We start from the raw sequence: 26,835 nt of genomic DNA on the forward strand, positions 1-26,835 counted from the left end.
GGAGGAAGTGAAGCAAAGGTGAGGTTTGGGCGAGGTAGCAAGACACCCAACAACATGCATGCAGGCCGGCCAAGACAGAGATGGATGTAGCAAGGTGTATTTCTGGTGGACTGCATGCATTTGCTCGTTCGTACTCAATCCAGGAGGGAGGGTGGCACTCGCACGGGAAACCGATGGGATGGTGTTTGGGACATGGAGTTGGGTGTCTAAGCGGCACTAAATGGCTGGCCTGTTGTGGTGGCCTGTTAGGCAGTCGGCCACCTAGCAGCGCCGTAAACGCCACATAAGCCAGGCGCCTGCAAACAAACGGCCTCGCAGGCTTGGGAAGCTGGGCATGGCAGAGAGAACAGCACGAGATCGGAGATGGCGACAGCGACAGCGACAGCAATAGCGAGCAGGGGCCTGGAGCACAAGACTTACCTTGTTTGTCAATGCAGTGTGATGCAATGGGCCAGAGCAAAGCACGCAGCAGTATAACAAGAGCAGAATAACGTCGAGTGCAGCGTTGTGGCTGATTATAGAGCACCAAGGCAGGCACAGCTGGGTTTTGGCAAAGAGGATAGATGGGAGGAAATGCTGGCAGAGCAAAACAACAGCGATGATGGCGGAGAAGGTGAGTCGTTCGGGAAAGCGGGAAGAAATTGAGAGGGAAAAAGGAAACACGAAACGAACAGACGGAAAAAAAAAAGTCTGAGATGGACTGCAGGGAAACCAAAAGGAAAGCGCAAACGAGGAAATTGGAGACAAATTTCCTCACTTTTTCCTGCTCCTGTATTATCTGGTCAGTCTCGAGCACAAAAGAGCATTGAGCGGCAGGTGAGAAAAACGAGAGAAAGTGCCAAAGGACTATTGCTCTTTTCGTCAAAGATCCAAGACAGCCAGCCAGCCAGGAAGAAAACCACACCACGGGCAAGGAAGGAAGGGTCAGCAGTCGTAGGGAAAGAACTCGGCAGCGGAAAGTGGTTTTCGGTGGGGCGAGAGCACACTGGTTGGTACATAGGTACAAGTACCTCTAGCTCTGCATGTACATAGTACATGTGTACATAATATGCATAACTAGCTCTAATATCCAACAGTTGGTCATCTCCACAAGGAACGAGCAAACAGCCAGCTACAAGTAACTAGAACAAGGAAGACTAACTGGCTGAAACCAAGAATGTAGGCTGGTGAGAAGAAACTTGCAGAATGAGAAACAAACAAGAGAGAAGGTGGGAGCGGCGAGGGAGCATCCATCGGTGCACGGGAAAGAACGTTTGCACGTACATACATAACTATGCATGCAGCAGAAACTACCCAAAAACTACAAACTTCAAAGCACAGATTGAGATGGACTTACACATGGACAGCGGGCATCAAATCGGCAGCTACTGGTTTGGGATTCTTCCAGTTGGGACAGAACAGACGTGCTACAGATATACAAGTGTACATAGAGCTTCGATTTATTCCATACAAACCGTAACTAGTGATGTATGTAACTAACTAACTACTTCCAACTATGTTACTTGCATTCCCAAGAAACGTGCAGAGGGGAGCAATCGGCACAGAGCGGCTTCTAAGAATAGCTCGGAGACAGCTGGCTGCATAGGGCAATCAAGTGTTGCACTCTAATCTGCAACTATGTACCTGGGTACTTGGGTACCTGTGACTAGGCGACTGACTAGGTGTGCACAAGTCTCGATTCCCATTACTTAGTGTGGGCCCGAGCTACCGTCCTTGTCTTCATCGAAGCTTCGCTCCAGGGCGTGGCAGCCCATCATTATCTAGTCGTCAGCAAATCGCAAGCCCAAGGCACTGCGGAAGGAGGAGGGGGCCGCATAGTCCAGTTCTGTGTCAGAATAAGCGGCCAAAAGTCTGCCGGCAGTCCAAGCGAGCCCAGACCCGACGACTGGTACAAGGATTTCTGGCCCTCATGGCGCCGCCGAGAGCAACACGGGTACCTCTTATGTGCAAGTCCAAGTGTGTACCGATACTTGAATCCACCACTTCCATTTCAACTTCTACTAGTGCATGCACGCTATGTTGCCGAGAGCTTCTAGAAGCTTGAAGGTTATGCACTGATTGCTCCCTGGCTTGTGCCTTGGCTTTTGGCTTTACGCTTTACGCTTCTGGCCGCCACCCGTACAAAAGTTTCTTGTATAGCTACCTGTAGCTACATAATGTACATGCACACATGTATGTATGTATACATGCACACAACTCCGTGCAATTACAATAGACGCAGACACAGATTCGATGAGGCAAAAGCCGCGCTCTTGATCTCTCGGGGCTTTCTTCATGCGCAAGCTCGGTGAACATTCTACAGCCCTCTCGGCTGTTGGTGGTGACACAACCAAAGTGCAGAGTGATTCCCTCTCCTCCTCCTCCTCCTCCTCCTCCTCCTCCTCTTCTTCTTCTCCTTCTTCTTCTCCTTCTTCTTTTCCCTCTTCTGCTTCCCTTTCTCCCCGTTGTTAGACGCGCTCCTACTTGTCACACATTACACGGCAAAACACTCTGTGCTCGTCTTGCCCGTCCTCGGCGATGCCGCACCACTCAAGACAGGGCAAGACACGACAACGGGCCAGCGAAATGGAAGAGTAGCAATAATCACTTGTACTTGTGTACTTTTATAGTTGCCTGTATAACTGCCAGCAGCTATACACCACAGTTCGGCCTTCCTTCCAGCGAGCAAAAACACCACAAGCTGTGGCCACGTCCAGGTCCCTCCCCCTCCCTTTTCCCCTCATTCAAAAATGGCCCTAGTGTCTGCTCCCCCGGCACGCCTTCACCGGAGAGAAGGGGCGGTTCAAGAATAAAATGCGAGCCACTGTGTTTGTAAATTGGCTTTCAGCGTCATGTCTGACGCCTTGTGGCTTGTGCCCTCGGCGATCGGTGCGGTGCTTCTGATTCAGGCTGGAAGCCTTCTTTTTTACCAGCAAAACATCATGTAGGGAGATATTCGGGGGGGGGGGGGGGGGGGGGGGGGGGGAGGGGGGCCTTGCTCTCCGCGACCGTCTTTGGTCCTGGGTACTATGTATGAATATGTGTCTCGTGCGGCTCTTTGTTTGCTCACAGACGCTGTCAGAAAACAGGCGATATGTTCATTTTTGGGGCTTTCTATAGGCAAGGTAGCTATGTGGTATGGGCTTGGTAATGTTGAGGCAATGTTGTGGTGTTTCGGGCATATAAACAATGTGAGCATCCACATATACACTTGTGTGTGTCCATAAACACCTATTCACATACTTACATACTCATACTTTCATCCATACCGACGTACTTGTGCTTGTGATTAGAGATTCAGCCTCGCCTCCCTCTCCCCTCTTACCCTTGTCCAAAGCTGAACATCACCACATCACATCGTCTTTCCCTTTCCCTTTCCCTTTCCATCTTAGCCCTCTGGTTCTGTACTGCTGAAAATCCAGGGTCATCTGGCTTCCAGCGCAGGGCACAAAAGAAGCCGATCATATCGACTTTCTCATCTCGCCTACCGCGACGATCGCAGCCTCTGATGTTAACGTGTAACTCCCAGTCCGACCGTGGCGTGCAACAGAGCCGTAGATAAGAGAACCGAGAGGCCCCATATCAGAGTATGCAGTACTTGTACACCTTTTGTCTGCACAAGCACAACCCAACCAGTACTTGCACTTGGTCGACATACATGCATACATGCAACCAACCATGTATTAGTTACAGCTGCCATCTCGCCTTGGCCGATGGCGTCTGTCCTTGGCTATACCATAGTACCACCATCCCACTCTATCCCACAGTCTCCTCATCTCAACCTCCCTCGTATGACCCGCGCCACTCCTACTTTGGACCACCGCCACTTGTGCTCTATACTTGACGGTATATATCAACCATCTTCCCTTTGCTGAATGAAAATCCCCTGTGTCTCCCTTCGTGTCAGCCATGTGTCAAGTCCTCTCCTGATTTTCTGCAAAAAGATGGAAAGTCTCACATCCGCCCATGGTCTACCTACATCTAATCTTGACCCTCATCTCACCACTGGCCCAAGAAAAAAACGAAAAAAAAAAAAAAAAAAAAAAAAAAGGAAAGAAATACACGCAAAGCAAAGTCGTCCCATTCCTTGTTCCAGACCCCTCCCCCGTAGCTTCTACCTGTATTGCCTTTCAGTCTCTTGTTTTTTTGTTTTTCTGCCAGCCAATGTCGTGTTCCTCTCTCCCTTGTCCGTTAGCTTTGTTGCATCGGGAACCTTGTGACACTCTCTACAAGACTATCTGTATGTAGATCCCCTTTTTTAACCCTGTGCGCCCTGCTTGTGTTCTGGCTTCTTCTATAGTTGCTTCTACCTGGGAATAACTACTCATATCTCGTTCTTCTGTTTTCTATCCCACTTCCTGTTCCGTCTCTCCCTGTCACAAATCTTTCAGATGAATCAAAATAAACGTAGCATTGCCCCATTCCTGGCTTTGGGCAAGTCAGACAAACTGTGAGAAAGGAAGGGGATCCTGAGCTCAACACCCCTTCTTTCCTCGATGCCAGTACATATGCACTTCCTGGCTAATTAGTAGTTAGTCAGTTATACATATCTACATCAGATCATGCCCTTCTCTCCTGGCACAAATACACATGCATCTGTCAGTGTGCTAACTAACTATTGTTACATTCTATGTGCTTCTCCCAGGTCACTTGACAATGGGTTGATATCATCTTGGCATCATCGTCACGTTTGTTCATTCTTTTGTTTGTAACGGTGTCCCTGACAATTTGATTTAGGGTTAATATAACTAACTAGGCTCTTGCATGGGACCAATCTGTTGTCAGAAAACCAAAGATGAACTGCCAGCACGTTGAAGAAACACTGGTACTGCAGCGAAAGCATAGATCCATTTTCCATTTTCCATCTTCCCGTTTCCTTTTTCCTTTTCGGCTCTGCCGCATGTTGCTTGCATGTCTCTCCCATACACATGCAATGCTCTCCAAGTTGAAGGCTTTGAAAACCATGCAAGTAGCATAAGTTTCCTGGCGTTTCTTTCACGCCGACCTGACCATGAAATATTGTGTCGCAAATATTCATGCGTTTTTCGTAGCCTGATAATCGGCTTTATGACTGCAAGTCGTTTTGTCATTCCTATATTTTATGTAGTATATGACTTGTCGCATGCTTTTGGAATCGACGTGGCAATGGGACATGGTTTCTTATCATACACTGGTGACTAGAGGCGGGATAACTAGATCAAGGCCGCTGTAGAGTGATATCATGTCTTTGCGCTGTTATTGCGGGAGGGCAATGGACGTATGGCAAGGGCCATCTGGTGTGTCTGGAACAAATTTTGGCCGGGCAGTCCTGAAATGTCTGGCTGACCATCATCGTCCTCATGAGACGTTGTGCTGTGCCCTGTCGAAATTCGGCTGTACGACCGGGAGCAAGAAGAGGACGAGTCGGTGGATGAATATAAAACAGGCGATTTCACAGAGTTTGTAACGTGGCTGGCTACAAAGAAAGAACTTGTAGAGACTTCAAGTTCAGGAGATACTTGGCGGCGAGAGTCCGCAAGTTTTAGGGCCTCATGCGATGGTCTACTTGTTGGCACATGCGGCTGCTTCCTGGGGCGAGTGTAGGGTAGAATATGATTTTTCCGAGGCGACGCTTGTGGCCATTGTGACGTGCCGTTGACGACTACCGGTAGAGCCTTGACTGTGAAATCTTTCGAGGAGTCAAGAGTGTCATTTTTAATCTTTTTCATGACTCGGGAAATCCTTCCTCTGAGGCGTCGAGAGTGCAATGCCGTCATAGCCAGCTTTCGTTTCTTGTTCGATAACCCGGATAAGTAGTTGATTTGGTATAGTCCAGCATTGGTAACCAGTTCATTAGTCCAGTGGTTACGGACATGGTTGTTGAGGCTGATAAGATCTCGCATCCAGAGGCCCACAAGACATTCCCAACTACCATTCTCTATGCGGAAGTGAGGTAACCGGAGAAGTCTGCCGGTTCTTGAAACGTATAGATTTTCGTCCGCTGAAACTGGATTAGTAGACGGTGAATGTGTGGTAAGTTTCGTACCCGATGGCGGATGAGGGACTTTGGGCTCTTCGACCTTGGAGCTGGAGGGGTTGATGTGGGAGTCTTCCTCGGTTATGATACGTTGGATAAGTTGGATATTCGAGACATTGAGGGCTAGGTCCAAGGCAAACAAGGTTTGAGAGGGCGGTATATAAATTTTCACGTGTGGCGACATTGTGTTGTGTTCTCCTGCTGTTGATAAATCGTACAAGAACAATTGGGTACTTGCAGCTTCAAGAGGAGGGGAGATGGTAGCATGTGAGACTATGGCCACATAAAAAGAAGAGGTGATGAGAAGACAAGTTTCCAATTCTTGTGTCGAGGACGAGAAGAAGAATTTTATGGCTGCTATGCGAGCACACATGAGAAAGAAGTTCCGCTTAACTGTATATGGTTGGTGCCATCTCCAAGTGTAGTTGTCTGCAAATTTCTACCTGTTAAGTTGGCTCATGATTACTGCGGCCATCCAGTAACAGCAAGAGAAGTAGGGAATATAGAGGGTCTGCTTTGTCATTGAAGAGGGCAAGTTTGCACGCCGAATCGAACCGTGACGCCGCGTTTGGCATCGCTCGGGAGGGTAAAGCAGGAACATGTTTGTATTAGTTGGGGTAGTCACGATGCGTCCAGAGAAGAGGGGACTTTTCCACATTGTATGCCCAAGCCCAATTCTAACTGGCTGTTACAGGCTAAAGCTAACGGCTACTATCTTACTCTAGAGTTAGCTACAGAAACCCAAAACCGGGCGGATGTAAGTGGGACGCAAATGTTGGTGGTTTTCTTTGTAATACAACACAATTCGGGTTGTACAGAGAGCCGCAACGGGGTTCTCCAATGAGAGTGGGCGTAATACTGGGGAACTGTGGGGTCGTTGCTTGTGGCAGCTAGCAAGACCAGAGTTGGCAGCTGGCAGAAGCACAAATGGGTCGGAGTATTACCATTGTCTGCGTGGCGTGGGCGTGGGCGTGGGCGTGGCTCAGGCTAGTCGTTTAGTCTTCTGCAAAGGGGGTCAAGTCATGCAGGTTTCCGTCGGTACTTGGGCCTTGGGCCAGGAGGCACAGGAGCTACAAGGCGGGCCGGCCTCTCGCTGCGCAGTAGCAGCGTTTGCATGTTTGTGTCTACAGCGGGCAGTAAAGAGGGGAAGTATGGGTGAGTCGTGTGGACGCGTGGGGCACTGACCGCAGTGGACAAGACGGGCCGAGGGCTTAAGAGGAGCGAAACGCGCTAGAGAGCTACTATGACAGTCAGGACATGTGAACCATGAACTCGTGATGTGGTGCTGTGGGCGCTCTTCAATGGCCGCATGCCAAGCGCGGGCTTCAAACCCGCTTGTGGATCACCCGCGAAACATGGGTGACAACATTAAGGCTGTGCCCGTGGAAGTAGTGGGCTCTACCGCACAAATGGTGGGTGGGCTCTGCTGTGGGGGGGTGAATGGTGCCGTAGAAGACTGCTGTATCTGTACAGTGCCGCAAACAGTATGGGGGGCAAGGGGTCCTGCTTAGTGGGCAGTTTTAGGCTCTGTGCTGTGCTGTAGGTGCTGTGGCTCTAGCTTCGTCGGTGCAAAACTGCAGCAGCACCGATTACAGCACGTCAAGCTGGCGGATAGCGGCTAGGATGACGTACACTGTAACGCACTGTACGGCCCTGAAGCTTCTTTTCCTGAGTGTAAAAGCTGCCATTTTGCCTTCTTCTTTTTTTTTTTTTCATCGCATCGCGGGTAACTCGACTTTTGAAAAGTCTTTTTTTCTGTCGTCTCGTGACTCTTGCTCTTTTCTTTCGCCATCATCGTCTCGTCCTGGGCTTTTGTGTTCTGGAGCCTCCAATAAATATCCTTTTTTTTCTCGCTAGCAGCGGTTATCCTTGTCGCTCCACGGCCGTCTTCTTCGGTGTCTGGCTTTCCCTTCCATCTCTCGCTTTCTCTCTTCTCTGTATATTTTAGGAGCTGGACTTATCCATCGCTTCGCTACTTTAAGCCAGCGCAACACACACGCCTGATCGACTGGCCTTTCTTTTTTTTCTTCTCGCTTCCGCTTTCACCAACGTATTCCTGGTGCCCCTCTCGATCAACTGACGAACCCGAGTCAACAGCCTTCCGTCCTAAACGCCATCAGATAAGCTTTCTGTGCCGACGCCTATTCAATCAAATTCCCCGTCTCTCTTCAACTGCAGCCCTCTCTCCTATCACGCCTTTTGCCTACTCGCTGCCACAAACCGCTTCCCGACCGACCATTCTTCCCCCATCTGCTCCCGCAACACCGCCAAACTGTCGTCTCCAATTCTTATTCAGCGCACCGTCGCCTACGACGAGAGTGCTCCCAAACCCGCCACAGCTCCCGGCAGCCGTTCTTCCAGCGGCACGTATCTCAAGACCATGCCTGACCACAACTCCAGCGACAGTGTGCGGAGGCGGCGAAGCAGTAGCATTCTGCAGGTGTATCACGAGCCTCCAGAGACGCTGGAGCAAATCAGCGACCAGGCCGTCTTGCCGAATCTCAACGCCAACTGGGTGAATGCCAAGGGTGAGTTCTCGGGCTGATTGCGGGCGGTTGTTGGATGCTTTTATGTTGGCGCTGCTGCCCTTGTATTTACATCTTTGAGCGTCAAAGCTAACCATCATCCCCCTCCAACTCTAGGTGCCTGGACCATCCATTTTGTGCTCATCGCCTGCACCAAGCTCTTCTTCAACATCCTGCCCGGCATGACCTCCGAGGTCTCGTGGACTCTGACCAACATCACCTACATGCTCAGTTCGTACATCATGTTCCACCATGTCCGTGGCACGCCGTTCGAGTTCAACGGCGGCGCCTTCGACAACCTGAACATGTGGGAGCAGATTGACGACGGAGCGCAATATACCCCTGCGAAGAAGTTCCTGCTCAGCACGCCCATTGCTCTGTTTCTATTGAGCACGCACTATACGCACTACGACTTGCTCTACTTTGTCATCAACTTTGTCGCCGTGCTCTGCGTCATCATTCCCAAACTACCATTCGTAAGTTGCCTGCTGCCTTCTTGGGCCACACCATGGACCCAGGCATGTGATTGATGCATGCGCCTTGTCCAGGACCAACTCTGCTAAAACTTTTCGTCTAACCCTCGCCGACAGAGCCACCGCATGCGCATCAGTCTCTTTACCGCTCCCGACGACGAATAAGAAGTGCCTAATTGCCCCTCTCCTCCTGTCGCTGCCACTCTGGCCCGGACCTTTCCCTGCCATTAATTCCGGTAGTCAAGGGATGCTTTGTTTTTTTACTCCCATCCCCTCTATCCATGCTTGATCTGGGACCGAAAAAAAGGCGACATGTCCCTTCCACCCCTGGGCCATCAATTTCAATTAAAGGAGGAGGCGATGCACTCATTGCCGAACTACATTGTATTATTGTACCGCCCCTTGGAACGTTGGACAAGAGCGCCCTTGAACCACCAAGCAGTAGCCACCACCGTTTCTATGTCGTGTTTCTCTTGATATTTTACATTCTATTGTCTCTTTCTTCTTACTTTGTCTGCTCCATCCCGTATTTGGTCCTTGCAGGACGCCCTTTTACATCTTACTTGCACTCATCGCACTCTGGGTCTTCTCGACTCTCGGAAACCTTTTGTTGTCTTGGTCTTGGGGGAGGGGAACGAAGGGCTCCAAGAACCGGGGGTTTTCTTCTTTTCTGTTTTTGGGCCTCTTCAGAATAACAAGCTCGCGAGACCCCCAAAGAATCGGTGACTTTGTTTTATTTTTTTTGTTTCCTCGGAGGCTTTGTCTTGTTTCATTTTTCCATCTTCCTCTTTTGTTTTGCTATATAATCTTTTCATTCCCTTTTATTTCTTGGTAATCCTGTTTAACATTGTCTGGAGTTATTGTTTTCCTGCTTTGAATTGCATCACGAGAATCGTATCACTGCGTACTTGCTTTATTCCTGTGCTGTTCGGTAGGGGTTTTTTTTTTTTTGGTGAAACTGTTCCTCACTGGGTTCTAGCAGATGTTTGGATATCTCCATTTCCTCTCGCCCCATTTTGTCTTTTCCCTTTCTGCTCGTGACTTGGTTTGTTTTATTTCTTTCTCTGGGGAGCTGAATTCCACTATGAATATGACTATTTGTTTGTAAATTGGGCTTCTAGCGACACCCACCACCTGTCATCCATATGTCGGCAAATGTCCGTATAGCATCGTGAGCGTAGCTTAAAGAAGGATAGCATGATATCCGCCGCTTATCGCAGGCCATGGAGACCAACTTCCTGCTCAGTGGATATCTCCTCACAAGCTTTCGTCAGGCACAGCGAACCCCGGCGACATTCCGTTCCATTTATCCGGCCTAGACAACCCATTGTTAGCAGTGCGCTTCGCGTCCCCTTGGCCACTACACATCGAACTACAGCCAGACTTACCTTGTCGTCAACAGCGTCACAATGCGTTTCTGCGCCTCATCCGCGCGCCCTTGTTCCGGGCCTGTGGTCTTCGCCAGCGTCAGCCAACGCCGTAGCTGCTCGCGCATCGCATGCACCGGAACATCCGTGACCATCAACCCGCGCTCGACGCATGCCAGCTTCAGCTCCTGCTCCGCTAGGCTCTCAGTCGCGCCATCGCGGCGCAGCAGCGCGTCGTCGACGGCCAGGAACCGCAGCCGCGGGACCGCCTTGGCGCGCCAGTACAGCGGCGCCAGCAGGTCGCCAGCCACGCGGTCAAGCAGGGCCGGCATCAGGTGTAGGCTGCACAGCACATGGCGCCGGGCAAGGGCGCGCGCGCCAGCGGGGACGTAGGTACCGTCAGCCCCCTGTAGACCGGCGGGCAACGCGGGGGCCAGCCGGGCAAAGGACGCGCTGCGCCGCGTCTCAACGGCCGCCATGTCCTTGTGCAGCTGGGCGGGCAGCCGGCACGTGTACGGCATAATTCCCTGGATGTACAGGGCGATCAGCGGCGTCAGCTCGCCGCACACGAGCAGGATTAGGCCAAAGAGCGGGATGCGCAGGGTGTCATGGCGTACGCGCCGCTGGAACAACCAGTCAGCGCGCGAGACGGTCTGCGGCAGGGTGCCGGTGGCGTGGAACTGGTCGAGGACGGCGCGGATGGAAGCCATGGGCGCATTGGCGGCGGCCGCTACAGCCCTCTGGTTCTTGAGCGTGTTTTTGGCAGCAAAGACGCTCTTGAGGCCTGTTTTGTAGAAAGCCAAGTATCCCTTGGCCATGCCCATGTAGTAGCTAGCCTTAGACGAGGCGGAGCTCTTGTCTGGCAGCGAGAGCTTCGGCGGCAGCGTGGTCAGCGGTGGGTTGACGCGGGACTCGGGGTACGCCAGCACCTTGGCCACGGCAGTGTCAATGGGCGCCGTGCGGCTGACGGCAGCTGCTCGGGCGCGCGGAGAAGAGCTGGCGAAGCGGAGTGTGGTCAGTGGGGACAGCGGTGTTCGGAGCGGCGAGTAGGCGCAGGTGGCAGAGAACCGCGGAGAGAAGAGCATTGGTGAGGCGCGCATAGCGCTGGAGCGGCAAGTGGCGTTCATGGCATTTCTAGATGGGCGTGTTGACGGGAGACGGGAAAGGGTCTTCACGCTGGGGAAGCAAGAAGAATGAAGGTTTAACGTCAACGGCAGGGTGTTGTTGGTTGTGGGTTTAAAGTGCAGTTTGACGGGCCACGGTCCACTCAAATTATTTGTCAAGTAGGGTTGTTCGGCAATCCACATTGTTCAAGGGTTAGTTAACTATATATTTACATTTGGTTTCGTATCAGGTCTACAAGGGTTACCGACCTATGTTCGTCATGTCTCATGGCCAGTCACAGCCCTCAGCCAGCTGCTGCGCAAGCTTAGGCAGATACTTCTCATCCACCGCGCCAAAGCAAGCCAGCTTCTTGCTATCGATATCAATCACGCCAACCAGCCTCTTCGAGCCGTCCCTCTGGGTGACCATGATGGGCACCACGATTTCACTGAGCGTATTGGGATCGCAGGCAATATGGTTCTTGACATCTAGGACGTCGGGCACGTTGCGCATTTCTTGTTCCACGGCAACAGTGCCGCACACGCCGCGGCCAAACGCAATTGTCTGGCAGGCCGGCTTGCCCTGGAACGGCCCGAGGATCAGCTGTGTGCCTGGGGGGGCGACAGGGTCGATGACGTAGAAGCCTGGCATAGGGCAGGGCGGCAGAAACGGTTAGCGGGCGCGAATTGAGAAAGCCGAGAGAAACCAGGGCTTCCGGCGTGTGCTGTGAAACTTACCAGCCCAGTTCACGCCGTCCCGGGTGTATGGCGCCTTTTGGTATGCCTGCCAGAGCATGCTGGAGGCATTGGCGAGATTGCTGGTGATGCATGTTAGAGAATATGGAACGGCGTTGAATTGCCATTGTAGACAAAGCATCTTACCAAACCTAGTACACAGCAAGTTAGCATGTCTGCCATTCGTGTTTACAGCCAAGCAGATCGGGGCATACATACCCAGTTTCGGCACCCATCCATCATGCCTGCATTCTGGGAGAGCATCTCTTCGTAGGCCTCTGCTCTAATGGCAGCGTCTGGAGCTTCGCGGGTGTTTTCAGTCGCGGCCATTTTTTTCAGATGCGTCTTATTCCTTGGAAAAGGTTTGATCGAGTAGCTTGAAGTTGGGAAGATTCTTCAAACAGTTATCTAGATGAGCCATCAGGTTTGTTGCTAGTCAGTGTTATATTGTGGACTGCGCTAAGCCGTACAACCCTAACACGTAAGCCCTGTACTTGTTTGGGAAAAAAAGGTGTCAGTTGCGTGTTGTGAGCTCACATATTGATGTAACTGCGCAATGTTTGGAGGCACATAACAAAAACAGAATGCCTAGACAACAAAACAAACCAGGAAGGAATATCTAATGTAAAAAAACAAACTTGACCTGCGGTAGCAGTGGTAAAAACAGTACAATGAAGAGAGCGGAAAGCAGTGTAGACAGCTTCCCCTCGCCCCGCGTCAGCACAGATCAGGCTTCAGAAAAGCACGATCTGGGAGCAATAACTACGTACACGAGAGTTGCAAGTATACGTCGAGGGGGGCAAATGTAGGCGCCGAGCAGAGAGCTAAAGGCCACAGAGCCCTGGTGCTTGTTAGTGGCGGTCCCAGAAGCTCCCCCCCTTTGATCCTAATAACGCCAATTCAACCAGAGTGTATGAAGGACAAGTAAGAATGAAAGAAAAAACAAAACAATTCGTCACTTCATCGAGTGAGTTTGTATATGCCCGAGTATAATAGTATCCCATCATAGCCTATCTGTCTATCCAGAGACAGAGTCTTGAAAGAAAACCGATGTCGTTCTTTGGGAGAGCGTACAAGTAGAGACACCAACTACGGAACTACCAACTAGTGCTTAGTACACCTTCTTCTTCTCGTCGATACTGAATTGACCAGGGCCACTGTTGACGAGCAGCAGAAGGCCACCGACAATTGATAGAATCTGGAAGAAGTCGTATTTGGCAAAGTCCTTGTGGGGGTGGTGGTCCTGGAGCTATAGACGGGAAGAGAAAGACAGCAAGTTAGTATGGATATTGGGACGCATTTGATTTTCTTGGGCAAAAGGAAGATTCTTACCGTCCAGAAGTTGTTGACTAGGAGGTTGAAGACGCTGAGAATGACAACCAGCAGTGTGGCACTGAACTTGGCCTTGAAGCCGACGACAACCATGACACAGGCCACGGCACCGATAACAGAGACCATCACGCGCCACAGCGACCATTCACCAGCCATCATGAAGCCAACAAAGAGGAAGATGAGCAGCACGCGGCCAGCCAGCTGGAAGTACATCTTGCGGTCCTTTTCATCAAGAGTGGGCAAGCCGGCAAAGGCCTTGGTCTTGCGCACCCACGAGTCGGAAAGTACCATCAGGAGACCGCCAATAACGGACAGGTTGCGCAGGAAGAAGTTGATGTCGAAGATGAGACCGTAGCCGAGAGCCTGGGTCACAACAACGCCCATCAGACCAAAGACGGCGTAGTCGGAGTATTTCCGAATAATGACGAGGGCGGAGCAAGTGACCATGGCGATGACATTGATCGAGAGGAACATGTAGGTGAGGAGGAACGGAACTAGAGGTGGAGATGGGCTGTTAGAAACGGCCAGCTACGAGTGGCGATGGGGAGGTTACATACTTCCGCGGAAATCATGTAGGTAGAGCACCTGGTCGCTCCATTGGGTCATGATGCGTAGGGAGTCCTCGAAGAAGGTCACGACAATCAAGAAACGGCCAATGGCAGGCAGGAAGCTGATGGGGAAGACCTGTTAGCGTGGGGGAGCATGAGGTGAGGCCAGGAACACAGCTGCAGAGCACAAGAGCAGCAAACAGCTGGCAAGCCCGGGCCCAACGAGACACAAACATACGGCTTGATGGGCTCACTGAAAGAGTCCAGAACATCTTCGATCTTGTTGGTGATCTTGCGCACCGATTCTAGCGGGCCTTCGGGTTCCGAAGGCATGGCGCCAAATGACGGGGCAGGAGGGGCGATGCCATAGCCTGCGCCGATGGTGCCGCCGCGATGTTGAGCCATGGCTTATGACTGGATATGTGTAAGAGCGAGGGGATATCGGGGAGGCTTCGTCGGGTGCAGATGTGACGTGGACAGGATCGGGATCGGCCTTGAAAGCAGGAAGAGACAGTCAAGAAAGAGGGCGTATGGCGATTTTGTAAGGTTGTCGAGAGAGGACAGAGACAAATGAAAAAGAACCAAAAAATGCAATAGCTGGAACAAGGAAAAAAAGAAAAAAGAAAAAAAAGACTAAAGCCACAAGAAATGGCAGATGGAGCTGGACAAGTTGGGAATTGGGAGGGAGAGCAGGGAAGGCTTGCAATGAAAGAAGGACACGATGTCTGTTGTTGCTGGGATTTCTTTTTGGATGTCTTTTCTTTTTGGTACTTCCTGGGTTTTTCGTTTAGGCCTCTGGCGGGCCTTGTTCGCGGGGTTGCAGCCAGTGGGCTTAACAAAGAGCCCAAAAAAGACATAAAAATACGCAGAAAATGGGAGATTGCTCGTGATGAGATTGGATTCTTTATTTTCCTGACCTCGTCGAGCCTACAAAAGAAAACAAAAAGGACCCCGAAATCCCAAAATCCGGCCATCGCCCAGAGTTCATGGAATGCCGCAAATAAAGGGACCCGTGGGCTTTGACCCCAAGTGAGTTTGTGATGATACAGTGGCCTCAGCCGAGAGCGGGCTTCAGTGCGTCGTCAAAGACAGGGTGTTATTTTCAGTGGGTGGCAAAGCAAGAGGCCGTGGCTTTGGTGGCGATCAGCGGTCTTTACAGGCCTCTTTCACCGAGGACACGCTGCTTTCAGTGGGCGCCAGGCTTGTGCCCGCCTGTATTCTCGCTACTGATGGCGACGCAAAACAAGGACTGGGTCGTCTGCCGGGCCTAAGCGAGAAAGCTAACTGCACAGTGACACAATGCCAAAGAAAAAGAAAAGCCCTGCAAGAATAAACATTGCTTGTGGCAACTTGATTGCTACTAGCCTTCGCAGGCATTGGCTTTGTTTCTTCTTTGATTCGTCTAACTTTGCCCTGCACAGCTTAGCTCAGCGGCGTCCAGGAGTCCACGTCGACGGCCTGTTTATCCCTAGCTCTATTGAACACCTAAAGTAGTAAGCTTCAGTGGGAGCTCTGACTTGTGAGTGCATGTACTTGTACAGCTAAGCTTGTATAAAGCGATACTTTCAAGGCGGTACTTTCGCTCAGCCTGAAGCGGGCACTTTACACCCCAGTAGCCAAGGCATGACCAATAAGCCATGAATAGTCAATGTCTGTAATGCTGCGGCTGCGTGGTTTTCGGTCGGTTAATATTGGCGCTGACATCGGAGTGCTTGGATGAAGTCAACAGATTTGTGACATGTTGAAGCCGGCGGCTATTGCCAGGTGCCACAAACGCCGTGATAGCTCTCCGCCAGCTGGCTACAGACTTCACAGATGAACTGCCGCAAGCCACATAGACCAACAGTTCTCGGGATTACACCACTTGAACACCTTAGAAGAGATTGTCATGTAAATGTATGTTGCGTTAAGAACTAACTAGTTAAAACTAATCAAAACTAGCCCATAAGGCCCTTTGAACAATCTCTAATCAAATCAACACTCTCTACACCACTCCCGCTACTATTTCTTCAAAGGCCGGTACTCCGACTCCCCACCCGGAGCAAACGAGAACCTCTGGTCCTTGGGGTTGCTGCCACCTTGGTTTTGCGTTGAATACTCAGGCAGTGCTGAGCTAATTGTAGGAGATTCGGCCATAGCAGTGCCGTCGTCGTGTTGTGTGCCACCTTGATTTAACGTAGCTACAGTGGTTGTAGCCGTAACTTCATCTCCTGCTCCACCTGGCGATGGCGCTGTGACTTGTATTTGCGGCGTCCCTGAAAGCTCCGACGGCGACGTGTTTGCCAGCTCTGACGGTGCTACAATCTGGGGGACCGGAAGTATCTGTGAGGATATGCTATGCTGGTGCTGGTGATGTATTTGATGCTGTATTGGGTAGGCCTGTTGCGCGTACGGATAGGTATGTCCTTGCATGGGAATTTGTGAGTACTGTTGAGACCCAGTCCAGATCCCGCCATTGGGTGGATGGTAGGGGTCGCTGTTGCTGCGGATGAAGATACACCTTGTAAGCAGTTGTTCACCAAGGACAGACAGCCCAGAGAAGGAAGAGGCCACTTACTAATATACCGTTTCATTGCCAAGTGCCTGCGGGTCCATGTGTCCGGGCGATATAGGCGGACTAACGCTGTGAGCAACCAATGGAGAAAAGGACTTGAGGTCGGTGACATCTGACGAAGGGACCGCTGACACGCGCTGAGTGTTCTGCGATGCCCCCCATGGCCAGAGTCGTGTCTGGTTGGCTTCACCACGGCGACGGCCGCAGAAGTATGCTAGAATGGCGCCGATGAGAACTGCTATAGAGCCAATAGAGATGCCTGCAATAGCACCAGGTGATAGACTAGAACTAGAAGATGAAGATGAGGAGTCAGAGGACGATGAAGCTGGCGCCGATGATGAAGTCGCCGAGGGGGTCGTGTCCGATACAGTCGCAGTAGACTCGGAGGGCCAATCCTCGCCGGGAAGAAGTTCGTAGGGCGCGGTTTCGGCAAGCCCATAGTAGTGGTCAAATGTCCAACCAGCGGAAGTATTCTACAAGGGATAACAAACTGTTAGCAAGTGGAGCTTAGATTACAACAGATTGTAAATGCTTTTAGATACATACCGGGTTGATGACTCCAACCATGTGGAAACCTTTACAGGAGTTGACAGCACCGCAATAGTAAAAGATGGGCTCTGTAGTGTCATTGATTTGAATCTGGTACGCAGGTGGCTGCAGGTTTGTTTGTTAGGACTAGGCGCTGGCTGTAAAAGACGGAGTTCTCTACTTACACTGCTCGTGTCCGTTACATATTGTACACCACTGTAGAATCCGGTCGCACCCACGTTGGCCAGTTCATACGGGATACAGGCTTGAGTCTCGGCGCCTCTGATGACTGAATGAACCTGGGGAGAAAAAAGCCATCCTGACCAAGTTAATACAGGACATGGAAACTCGGAGAGTTAGGAGTCAGAGTTACTTACTAACATAGTCCCCAACCTTTGCGTAAGTGACGTTTGGGCTCATGACGTGAGAGCCGTTCTGTGGCCAAAGAAAGTTAGCCATGGTCAACATATAGGACAGTTCAGATCTCAACAAACCTCTCCGACAAGAACAGTGTGGGTTGCAGCAGTTTCAGAGTCTGTACCCGAGGCCAAAGCCGTGGCCGTGGTACTCGCTCCGCTATTCCGCTGGGCGGAGACTGCGGTGATGGCCACGGCGAGAATCAGTGAGAGGAGTCTCATTTTCGATGTCCTCTTGTTATGGCAATATTAGGATCTTAAAACGCAGACGCCTGCAGCATAAAAAGAAATAAAAGGAAAAAATACCAAGCAACTACAAGAGGGCAGACGGGATAGAAGAGGGAAAAGAAAAGAAGAACAAGAGGGGAGAATGAAAGAACATGGGCCCATCACGTAGTAAATTATACCACGTCGGTGATCCAGTGCCAGTCCGTCCGACTGTTTAGCCCGACCTGCAGAAAGCCCGCCATTCATGAAGTCAAAGACGCCTCGGGCCAGCAGACAGAAGGGGGCTCAGTCTGTTTCCTTTTTTGGCATGTCTTTGTTCTCAAAGAAAACTTCCCCATTCTAAAGTGCTAGACCTAGAGAAGGTCGAGGTCGCCTTGGCGTGCTGTGTCACAGGGCCTAGATACAAGAACTAGTGTACATACAAACATACATGTGTCCCCTGTGACATGAAAAACACCCTGGAGGTACATATACATACATATATGCTTGGGACTGTTGACTGTTGGAAGTGTGGGAGGGCCAATGTACCCAAAATGCTAAGCCCAATGCAGGACGGGACGGATGGTCTGCGTAGCAGAAGCTGGGCTGACGGGATGGGATGTCTCATCCAGAAGTCTTTTTTTGGCAGCAGCGCTACGAAAGTGCTGCGGCAGTCTGATTTCTTCAGTCAAAGTCTAGGACAAAATAGACGTAAAAGAACAAATAGATGGGCCTGCCAGTCTATCAGGGCCAACAGACTCCCAACTCGCTTAAGCCCAGCGTCGTTATTTCGGCGTTCTATTGTTGAGGCGAGCTGCCAAAGGACCCCCACAAATTTGAGCCCTGCTATTGGCTAGGATCCGGGTATCACAAACTAGTGTTAGCAGATTTTCGCCAGCCAATCACGTCTATCGGGAGTATCAACCTGGCTCAGGTCAGTTAAATACTGGCATATTTATGATCGTGTTATGGAGGCTTAAGGGAGGGCCTTCTGGAACAGTTTGATTGAAAGAAGTTGGCCTAAAAAAACAAAAGGAAACGAAAGCCAGGTACAAGCCAGGGCAAAGCTCTTGATAGGGAAACAAAACAAAATCACCCTCTTAGGTACGAAACAAGCAACCCCAACGCCAGTCTGTGCAGATACACTCGTTTACAAGTACACTTCAACCTCTTCACTTTGTCTTGGTCTTGGTTGGCTTGCCACCAAACACTCCCGCCTCTACTACCAGCCGTGCCAGACACCACAAGTAGCAGATGCCAAAGCCCACCGCTCCAACACCAACATTAGCGACCGTCCATAGATCCGGTTTGTCAGCCGGCGGCTCAACAAACATCTCTACGCCGTGCCACACCAGCATAAAGACGTAAAACAAAGCATGCACCGTGTTCACTGCTAGTCGCACCCACCATCCAAATTGCTGTCCATGCTCAGCGACATTCTCAAAGAGAGCCGGCACAGGGACGCCGACTAAGTATGCCCACAGTAGAGTCATTGCGGCGTACGGCATGCCGAGGTCGACGCGCTTGAGCAAAGGGAACATTGTCCACACGCCCAGAATATTCGCAAAGCCAACCCACGCCCGAGTATCGGCGCGTAGACCATGCTTGCCGGCAAGGAGAAGCGTCATGGGCATCAAAGGAAGCAGTACGCTCTTTTCATGGACTTGGTAGCTAAAGAGGAAAAAGCCCCATGCTGTAGCAGCAAAAGCGTACGGAAGAAGATTCTTGCGCGGGTAAAAGAACAGCACGATGTTAGGCGGAAGAATAGAAGCCAGCGTTGCCACCAGTGACGCCTTTTGTAGCAACGCAGGAGGAAAGTGCTTTAGCTTGAACACCACGTTGGCTGCACACCAAAAGTTGGCGACCTTGTCCTCGAAAAGACCCCGGGCAAAGGGGAATACGCGGTGCACCATCTGCACAAGCTGTTGTACAACAGGATAGTACGCCGCCTCACGGTCAAGCACGTCCTCCAAAAACCTAAAAATAGGCAGAGGCATCGGCGGGCCATCAAAGTCGGGGCGGACATCGATGCCGACCGCCGCATCGTGGAGAGCTCCTAGTACAATGGGCAGCACAAGCAGGGCAAATGCGATGGCTGTGGCGGCTGCAATAGAGAAAAGCCGGCCCATGTTGATTGTGGGGAACATGCAACTCCCGAGAAGGAACGAAAACACGGACAACGCATAGTAAAGCGCCATCTGCTTGAAGCCCAGGGCAGCAACAAAGAAGACGGCCGCCCACAAGTAACGGTTGGCAAGCATGCTGGACATGCTAGCGACCACAAAACCCAACATGACAGTGTTGTACTGGAAGTGGGCGTGGTCAATCAGAATCGTCGCAGGTTGCAAAAGAATGGCGGCCAGAGCGACAGCCGATGACCACACGGTAACATTGCTCAGATGACTATAGCGGTTCACAAACACTACTAGCGCTGGAACGTAGACAAGGTACTCGCTGACCAACACTGTCGCGCGCATAAACACCTTGAGGTTTGCATCATGTAGGCCCCGTGATGAGAAAAGGGCAAACCATGAAGGATCAATGGCGTTGCCAATCACGCCACAAAGCCAGCTATGGTAGGCTGTCAGCGGCGGGTAGTCGAGCCCCCACCACTGCAGATCGTGAAAGTACCACTGTGAGATGGGCAGATGCAGCGTCAGCTCCATCCAGTGGCGCTGTGCCTCGTAGTCGCCAAACATGGGCGGCTTCTGGAAGCCCGAGTAGCCCCATAGGCCGACTGCCACGCGAAACAGTCCGGCTGCCATCAGCGTCAGCGGGAGAATCTCCCACCACGTCATTCCCGAGCGCGCGGGCCAGAAGAAGGCAGCAAGCGCAAAGACCGGTGCTTTGCCGTATGTGTCAGATGAGGAGGCATGGGATGGCAGCAGTTTTGGGCGCGGTGATGTTGCAGTGGCGGCGGCTGATAGCGATGAAGAGGTACGAGCGACTTTCGGAGAGGGGGACGGCGAGCTTCCTTTGAGCCGGCGCCGCGGTTTGTTCGGGGCTGGTGATGATGGCATGATGGCTGTGGATGGTTTGGCCTAGATGGCTGTCAAAGAGCGACCCGACTAGCTGACTATTTTAGGCAAACAATGAGGGGGGTTAGAGGAAACTAAAATCGCGGTCAGAATATGATTATCCTCGAGTTTTGATGGAAGGAAACCAAAGACGTAAGCCCAAAAATCGCCCAGGCTTCATGTCTCGTGTCGAAACTGCGATGTTGGAGCTGTTCAAGATGTTCCTTGTCTGGCCTTAGCTCCATCAGACGCGAAAAGTGGGTTTGTATTTAGGGTTGTTTCCATCGACCATTCGTTTAGGGTTGGCACCCCTGTCTCGGCGCCAAGATGAAGCTACGCACTACATAGATCAACATCTCGGGCTGCCAGAACTCCCCTCGCATCACACAAATCTTCATTTCCAGGTCTCGACTGACGCCGGCCTTACTGCGTCCACCAAATACTGCCCATCTCCCGTTCTGCCTCGTGTCCATAGCCGCCGCGATGCCCTTCCCGTTCACCCTCCCTACTACCTCAGCTGTTTCCCTTACCTCCAGCATCGACTGTCTCTCACACCCCTCACTCTCCATCACTGCCGCCACGTATCGCGGCGTTGTCCGCGATGCTCTCAAAACCTACAAGCGCCTGCCTGCCGGCGAGCAGGCGCATCATGTGAGCATCGTAATAGCGGCTCTGGCGAACTACCTCCCGTATCTGCTCGCGCTTGATGCCGGGCTCAACGCCCACCGGGGGTCGATGCCCCCGGTCAACGTCATCATGGTCTCCATTCCACGCTTTTCATGGCGGCCGTCACTGACCGAAAGCCCGGTGCCCGGCCGCGAAGTTTCTCGTGTGAACGTATCTGGGCTTGATGATGAAATCGCCTTTGTGATGACAACGCTGGCCAACTGTTACAGCCTCCAGGCCCGCTCAGCCCTGCATCCGCTATACACTACGACGGGTGTCGCGCCAACTACTGAAGCTCGGACAGCCGCCATCCAGACGGCCACGCGCCACTTGCTGGATGCTGCGTCCGTGTGTAGCAATGTTGCCAGCCGAGTTGACGGCGGATCTCCCGTCTCGACCACCGCTACATCTGCATGCCTAGATGTGACGCCGGCTACTGCGCGGGCTTTGGCTGCACTGGCCATGGCTGAAGCAACGCTGCTAGCTGTCATGAAAGACGACCCGTATCCCGCCGCCGTTGCGCAAGACCGCCACGCCGATGATCGCGAGTGGATGTACAAGGCGCCAGATATCCCCAAGGTACGCGCCCATCTCTTTGCTCGGCTGTGTCTTGCAGCCGCAGACCACGCCGCCCGGGCTACCGCGCTGCTCCAGGCCGCTGCAACAATCAGCGGCGCTAAGCCTGGAGCAGATCTAGTGCGCTATATTTCGGGTCTGCGGCAAAGCAGCCGGGCCAAAGCCTGTCGTTTCTTTGGCATTGACGCAGACCTTGGTGGCCAGACGGGCAACGCCATTGGCTGGCTCAATGCCGGCCTACAGGAGCTGGGGGTGGATTCCAAGAGCGTCGCAAAGAAGGGCAGCGGCAGTGGCGGCGGCGGCGGCTTGAGTAAGTTGCGCCGCGACTGGGCGGAGAAGCGCGAGGACCGCCGTGTTGAAAAGGAGGCTGGCTGGGGCGCAGACGGTGGCTGTATGGAGGAGACAAGAGTCATTCAGATGCTACACGACAAGTGGACCAAGGTCAACGATACCATGCTGACACAGTCTATCCCGACGCCTGGGTCGTTGCTTGGCCAAATGCCGTCTGGCCGGGAGATTCATGTGGTCAAGCCTTTTACTATCCCACAGCTGGATCCGGCAGTACTCGAGAGTATGCGTGCGCCTCCAGATCCCACCGAGGTCTTTGCAGCACGGGGAGATGCCAGTTCAGAGGATGACCTGGCGGATGCGGAAGAGCCAGGGAGGGCGTACTACTGAGCGGCTTGAGAGCGACAAGGGGAAAGGCTAGAAGCTGAAGGACCCAGACAGCCCTTGTTACATTAGCATCATCACACGGCTCGCCATTTAGTGCTTAGTATGCAATGTTTATTCTTGCTATCTGCCATCTTGACGCAGCCTTCATTTATAAAATGCCTCCAACAGACGCTCCAACGTCCACCAGTTATCTCCGCCTTCCACTTTGTCACTCATCTCCCGTTCCTGCACCAGCAACTCAATTTCCGGGCCCTCGATTCTCTCGTCCTCTTCAAAGTCCTCTAGCTGGTCACCCATATCGTACTTCTCCATGTGCTTCCTGGCCCGCAAAAGCCTCTGGCGCTCTGCCATGACCAGCTCCATCCACTGTTGGGCTGCCATTTCAACCCCCTCCAGCTCGGCCGCCTTTTGCCCGAAGCTGTCCTCTAATCTCCGCTGCCGCACGTAGTTAGCCTCCTCCCGCAGCGCCTTATTCTCTTCTAGCTTAAACTGCAGCGTCTCTTCTTCTCTTACTCTCCATGCTTTCCACTGCCGGTATCCCACCTCATGCTTCGCTTGGTATTCTCGCATGGTCGAGTCCACGAGAGCTCCGGCGTTGGTGTGTCCCTGATAAAACGTTTCCAGACTCTCGAGATACGTGTCTGCCAGCCTTTGCGCATGTGCCATTCGCTCTTCCATCTCTGCATCCAGCTGCGCACCCAGGTCTGCCAGCTTGACTGCGCTCTCTGCCTCCACTGCCGACATGTCGGCCACATTGAGCGATTCCATTTCCTTTTGTGCTGCTGTGGCTTCTTCCTTTAGCTTTCTTCTCTCGCGGTCATGGTCTGCTGCGAGCTGTACTGCCTGCATTTGACCCAAGGCCTCCATTGCCACACTATACATGGCAAAAGTCTCCTCGACCAGGTTTTGCCGTGCCAGCTCCGTTGACTTGCGCCTGACATACTCGAGTCTGCGGCGCTCCTTCTCTAGGCGTGCATGTTCCTGTCGAAGCAACTCGGCCTTGCGCGCCTCCTCGCGCTCAAATTCTTCAATCTGCGCCAACGCCTCGCGCAGCTCTTCGGCCTCACGTGCTTCTCGCGCTTCGTGCTGTCGCCTGTCGCGCATGCGCGCCGCAGCGTCTCGCTTAACGCGACTAAGATCGTCCATTGAGCAGCGACACGAACGCCAGCGCGTGCCGCAAACGTAGCAAAATTGCGCGCCGCAGCGGCACGTCATGTGCTGGCACGCCTCGCTATGCTCCACCATGACTCCACAGTCGATGCAGCGCTTCCAGCCCTGCTCGTCGGCCAGCTCCGTCATGCGCGCCAAGTCGCTGTCAGCCGGGCAGTCGGTGCCGCTGTGCAATGGGCCGCGGCACAGCGTACATGTATGGTGGCTTGCGCGGCAGGTGGCGCTGCGCTCGGCCAGATCGACGGAGCGGGGAGGTATAAACAGCCCGCAGGCGGGCTGGCTACAGTAGAAGCGCTCAGACACGGGCACGCCCCATTCTTCGTTGCGCTTCTGCACTGTACCCCGCAGCTTGGCGGAGCAAAAGCGCCTAATGAGACTTGGGTCGATGGGATTGAGGCAGCATTTGGGCGGCCATTGGGCCTCGTTGGTTGTGCAGGCTTGGATCAGTCGCTCAAAACATTGGAAGCAATAGTTATGGCACGTAACTCGGACAGTGACGCGGGGGTTGAAGTCGTCTAGACAAGATACACACTCACTGGCATACATGTTAGCCTCTCAATACCATGACTCCATAAACACATATGGTTCCTCTTTGACTTACACTTCGGCGGCGGTCGCGTTTTCCTTTTGAGTCTCTTTTTTTCTTATGGACTCGCTCTTCTGCAGCTCTGCCTTCTCCAGTCTCTCCTGCTCGCGCTGTTTCTGCACTTCACGCATGCGGTCCCAAATCTGTTCATCTGCATTCTGCAGCTTCGAACCCGACTGAGAATCCGGTGTGCCGGCTGAGTGCTTGCGTTTGTACAGTGTGCGCAGCAGCCCCTTGGCCGTGCCGGCCGCGCTGCTCTCGCCGTCTGTTGCGTCGCTCCAGAAGGAAGATGATGTAGCATGGGCCACCAGCTGGGCAAACGCACGCCGCCGCGTCTTCTGCTGTGTCTTACTGCCCGGAAGATTGAGTGCGATATTTTTTCCGGCTTGGCCTAGATCTTCGCTGCTAGAGTTGGGCGGGGACTCAACATTTCCAGTCTTCTGTTGCGTGGTGCCATGGCTTCTTGTCTGTTCGTGGGCGGCCTGGGCCTTTGTAAACTCGTTTATTTGCTCAGGCGTAAGGATTGGGAGGTAATGGCTCTCTGTGCCTTCGATCTTTCGGGCCTCGGTCAGCGCTGCTGCTTCCGTAGCCGCTGCTTCTTCTGCTCTGGATCGCTCCGCCTCCTCCGCCTCGTCCTTTTCCTTTTCTTCGGCAGCCCGGGCGGCAATGTTCTTGTTGGCAATGATGGCAATCTCTGCTACAGCGGCCGGGCAGTTATCTGAGACCTGATAGAGAGCCGTTGGTGGCTCTATTAATATCCATTGTCGGCTACGATCCAAGTCTTCGGTAAGCTCAGCAAGAATGGCTGCTGCAGGCCTCGCCGCGACCTTGGCTTTCCCCTTGCCTTTGATATCGGGAAATTCTGCTTTTAGATTCCAGTTGGCGTCGTTACCGAAGCCGAGGAGGCCGTCATAGTACTCGAACGGGTCGGTGTAGTGGGCTTTGAGTCTGGGTGTTTGCCGGTCTTGGGGCGGCGGCAAAGTCTCTGATTGGGTGGGGGTTTCGATGTGAGTGCGGGATGAAGATGATCCGACATGGCCAATCTCTTCAGTAGAGGGGAGGACAATCTCTGTCATGTTGGAGGTTTCTTTTCGGGGGGCATGCAAGTCGGATACTTGGGGCTTGTAGTGGTTCAATGAGTAGAGCCAATGGCGGCAATGAGCGCACAAAAGGGCAATGAGAAGAGGACGAGACATAGAACCTAGGTAGAGATATAAAGAATAGTCAAGCACAGCTAAACACGCCAAAACAAAGCCAGCACGCACTCTGCCTTCGGCTACATGAGGCCCAATTCCTTCCATGTTGCTAGTTCTGTCGTCCGCTGTCCACTATCTTCTCGGCTTAGCACACCCTAGAGACCAGCGTCTGCAAGTGAATCTAACATCTAGTTAGATGGCAGCTCTATTATTAGGCATGAGACACTGTCGTCCACTAGCACAACTCCCGTTCTTTGTCTTCAATATGGTGCGGAGCTGCACTAGTCTGCCTAAAGACAAGCAAAAGTATGCCTTGGACAACACAAAACTTAGCTAGGCCATGTGCTCAAAGCTTTAACTGCGCGGAATTGCTCAACGGTTGCCCGGTTTGTACTGCCAGCTGTTAACCGTGAAACCTGAGAGCAAGGGATAACCCAGGCTCAGCTAAAGGCCGCCCACAGTGATGTCATATCTGTGATGGCATATGACAGGGATCTGGGGGGCTACATAAGCGCACTTTTAGAGAGGGCGTTCACGAACTCAATATTGAAAGCTACATGTGCACAGGGCTCACACAGCAAACAGAAAAAAGCCTTACCGTAAAACACATGAATACCGCAAATCGTTGACCAGCTGTGGAAAGGGAAATGCTGATCGGAAAACTGTGGGAAGCCGAGACTATGCTATGCCCCAGGGTTATAGACCCTATTTCCATGACAAATGTGGGGCCGTTACTTTCGGAGCCTAGTTTTGTGTCGGGTGAAAAAGTGGGCCCTTATCTAACGGAAGGCCACCTCCGCCGGGGCCGCAAAAGCGGGGCCGCTATGATACAGAGAAAGGAACCCGGTTGGATATTTTGGTATTGGGTAAAGTCTCTAGTGAAGCCATTGGTAGTTTAGCCATGTTCAAGGTGTTCTTTTTCCTTTGTGCCAGTATGTATAGCCAGAGATCCTAAAGACCAAAACATATGTGCTATCAACCTACACACAAAGAGAGTCTCGAAGAACCTAAAGACATGAATGACGGCTCGCAAATGTTTATCTTAGACATCATAGAGAGAACTGAAGAAGCTAGCAGCCATTGCTTTGGTCTTTCTAGCCTTGTCTATCTTTTTTTTCTTGGGCTTTCAGAACTCCAGACAACTAAGACAATGAAACAAAGAAAAG

General features: G+C 52.2%; 9 protein-coding genes across 9 annotated transcripts; 2 read left to right on the forward strand and 7 right to left on the reverse strand.

The window, feature by feature from the left end:
• Nucleotides 1-5,198: 5,198 nt before the first annotated feature.
• Nucleotides 5,199-6,179, reverse strand: BROUX77_007796 (uncharacterized protein; the record flags this gene model as incomplete). The annotated part of the gene is made up of 1 exon (XM_073752930.1): nucleotides 5,199-6,179. The coding sequence occupies one exon, from the start codon at nucleotides 6,177-6,179 to the stop codon at nucleotides 5,199-5,201; it is 981 nt and encodes a 326-aa protein (XP_073602089.1).
• Nucleotides 6,180-7,296: 1,117 nt separating this feature from the next.
• Nucleotides 7,297-9,158, forward strand: BROUX77_007797 (uncharacterized protein; the record flags this gene model as incomplete). Its single annotated transcript, XM_073752931.1, has 5 exons — nucleotides 7,297-7,407; nucleotides 7,469-7,479; nucleotides 8,174-8,523; nucleotides 8,638-8,996; nucleotides 9,111-9,158. 5 exons carry the CDS (start codon nucleotides 7,297-7,299, stop codon nucleotides 9,156-9,158), a joined length of 879 nt encoding a protein of 292 aa, XP_073602090.1.
• A 1,092-nt stretch (nucleotides 9,159-10,250) lies between these two features.
• On the reverse strand, nucleotides 10,251-11,445 carry BROUX77_007798 (uncharacterized protein; the record flags this gene model as incomplete). The annotated part of the gene is made up of 2 exons (XM_073752932.1): nucleotides 10,251-10,308; nucleotides 10,382-11,445. 2 exons carry the CDS (start codon nucleotides 11,443-11,445, stop codon nucleotides 10,251-10,253), a joined length of 1,122 nt encoding a protein of 373 aa, XP_073602091.1.
• A 304-nt stretch (nucleotides 11,446-11,749) lies between these two features.
• On the reverse strand, nucleotides 11,750-12,528 carry BROUX77_007799 (uncharacterized protein; the record flags this gene model as incomplete). Its single annotated transcript, XM_073752933.1, has 4 exons — nucleotides 11,750-12,108; nucleotides 12,202-12,281; nucleotides 12,346-12,350; nucleotides 12,418-12,528. The coding sequence occupies 4 exons, from the start codon at nucleotides 12,526-12,528 to the stop codon at nucleotides 11,750-11,752; spliced, it is 555 nt and encodes a 184-aa protein (XP_073602092.1).
• A 781-nt stretch (nucleotides 12,529-13,309) lies between these two features.
• Nucleotides 13,310-14,483, reverse strand: BROUX77_007800 (uncharacterized protein; the record flags this gene model as incomplete). The annotated part of the gene is made up of 4 exons (XM_073752934.1): nucleotides 13,310-13,447; nucleotides 13,531-14,024; nucleotides 14,088-14,200; nucleotides 14,317-14,483. 4 exons carry the CDS (start codon nucleotides 14,481-14,483, stop codon nucleotides 13,310-13,312), a joined length of 912 nt encoding a protein of 303 aa, XP_073602093.1.
• A 1,596-nt stretch (nucleotides 14,484-16,079) lies between these two features.
• BROUX77_007801 (uncharacterized protein) lies at nucleotides 16,080-17,798 on the reverse strand (the record flags this gene model as incomplete). Its single annotated transcript, XM_073752935.1, has 6 exons — nucleotides 16,080-16,560; nucleotides 16,636-17,105; nucleotides 17,179-17,286; nucleotides 17,346-17,479; nucleotides 17,538-17,595; nucleotides 17,655-17,798. The coding sequence occupies 6 exons, from the start codon at nucleotides 17,796-17,798 to the stop codon at nucleotides 16,080-16,082; spliced, it is 1,395 nt and encodes a 464-aa protein (XP_073602094.1).
• A 1,157-nt stretch (nucleotides 17,799-18,955) lies between these two features.
• BROUX77_007802 (uncharacterized protein) lies at nucleotides 18,956-20,803 on the reverse strand (the record flags this gene model as incomplete). Its single annotated transcript, XM_073752936.1, has 1 exon — nucleotides 18,956-20,803. One exon carries the CDS (start codon nucleotides 20,801-20,803, stop codon nucleotides 18,956-18,958), a length of 1,848 nt encoding a protein of 615 aa, XP_073602095.1.
• Nucleotides 20,804-21,283: 480 nt separating this feature from the next.
• On the forward strand, nucleotides 21,284-22,720 carry BROUX77_007803 (uncharacterized protein; the record flags this gene model as incomplete). The annotated part of the gene is made up of 1 exon (XM_073752937.1): nucleotides 21,284-22,720. The coding sequence occupies one exon, from the start codon at nucleotides 21,284-21,286 to the stop codon at nucleotides 22,718-22,720; it is 1,437 nt and encodes a 478-aa protein (XP_073602096.1).
• A 141-nt stretch (nucleotides 22,721-22,861) lies between these two features.
• BROUX77_007804 (uncharacterized protein) lies at nucleotides 22,862-25,549 on the reverse strand (the record flags this gene model as incomplete). Its single annotated transcript, XM_073752938.1, has 2 exons — nucleotides 22,862-24,422; nucleotides 24,489-25,549. The coding sequence occupies 2 exons, from the start codon at nucleotides 25,547-25,549 to the stop codon at nucleotides 22,862-22,864; spliced, it is 2,622 nt and encodes an 873-aa protein (XP_073602097.1).
• Between the last annotated feature and the right edge of the window lie 1,286 nt (nucleotides 25,550-26,835).

The sequence above is a fragment of the Berkeleyomyces rouxiae genome (genome assembly GCF_048999995.1).
Source record: "Berkeleyomyces rouxiae strain 22BRR77 chromosome Unknown BrBRR77_ptg000012l, whole genome shotgun sequence".
Lineage (NCBI taxonomy): Eukaryota > Fungi > Ascomycota > Sordariomycetes > Microascales > Ceratocystidaceae > Berkeleyomyces > Berkeleyomyces rouxiae.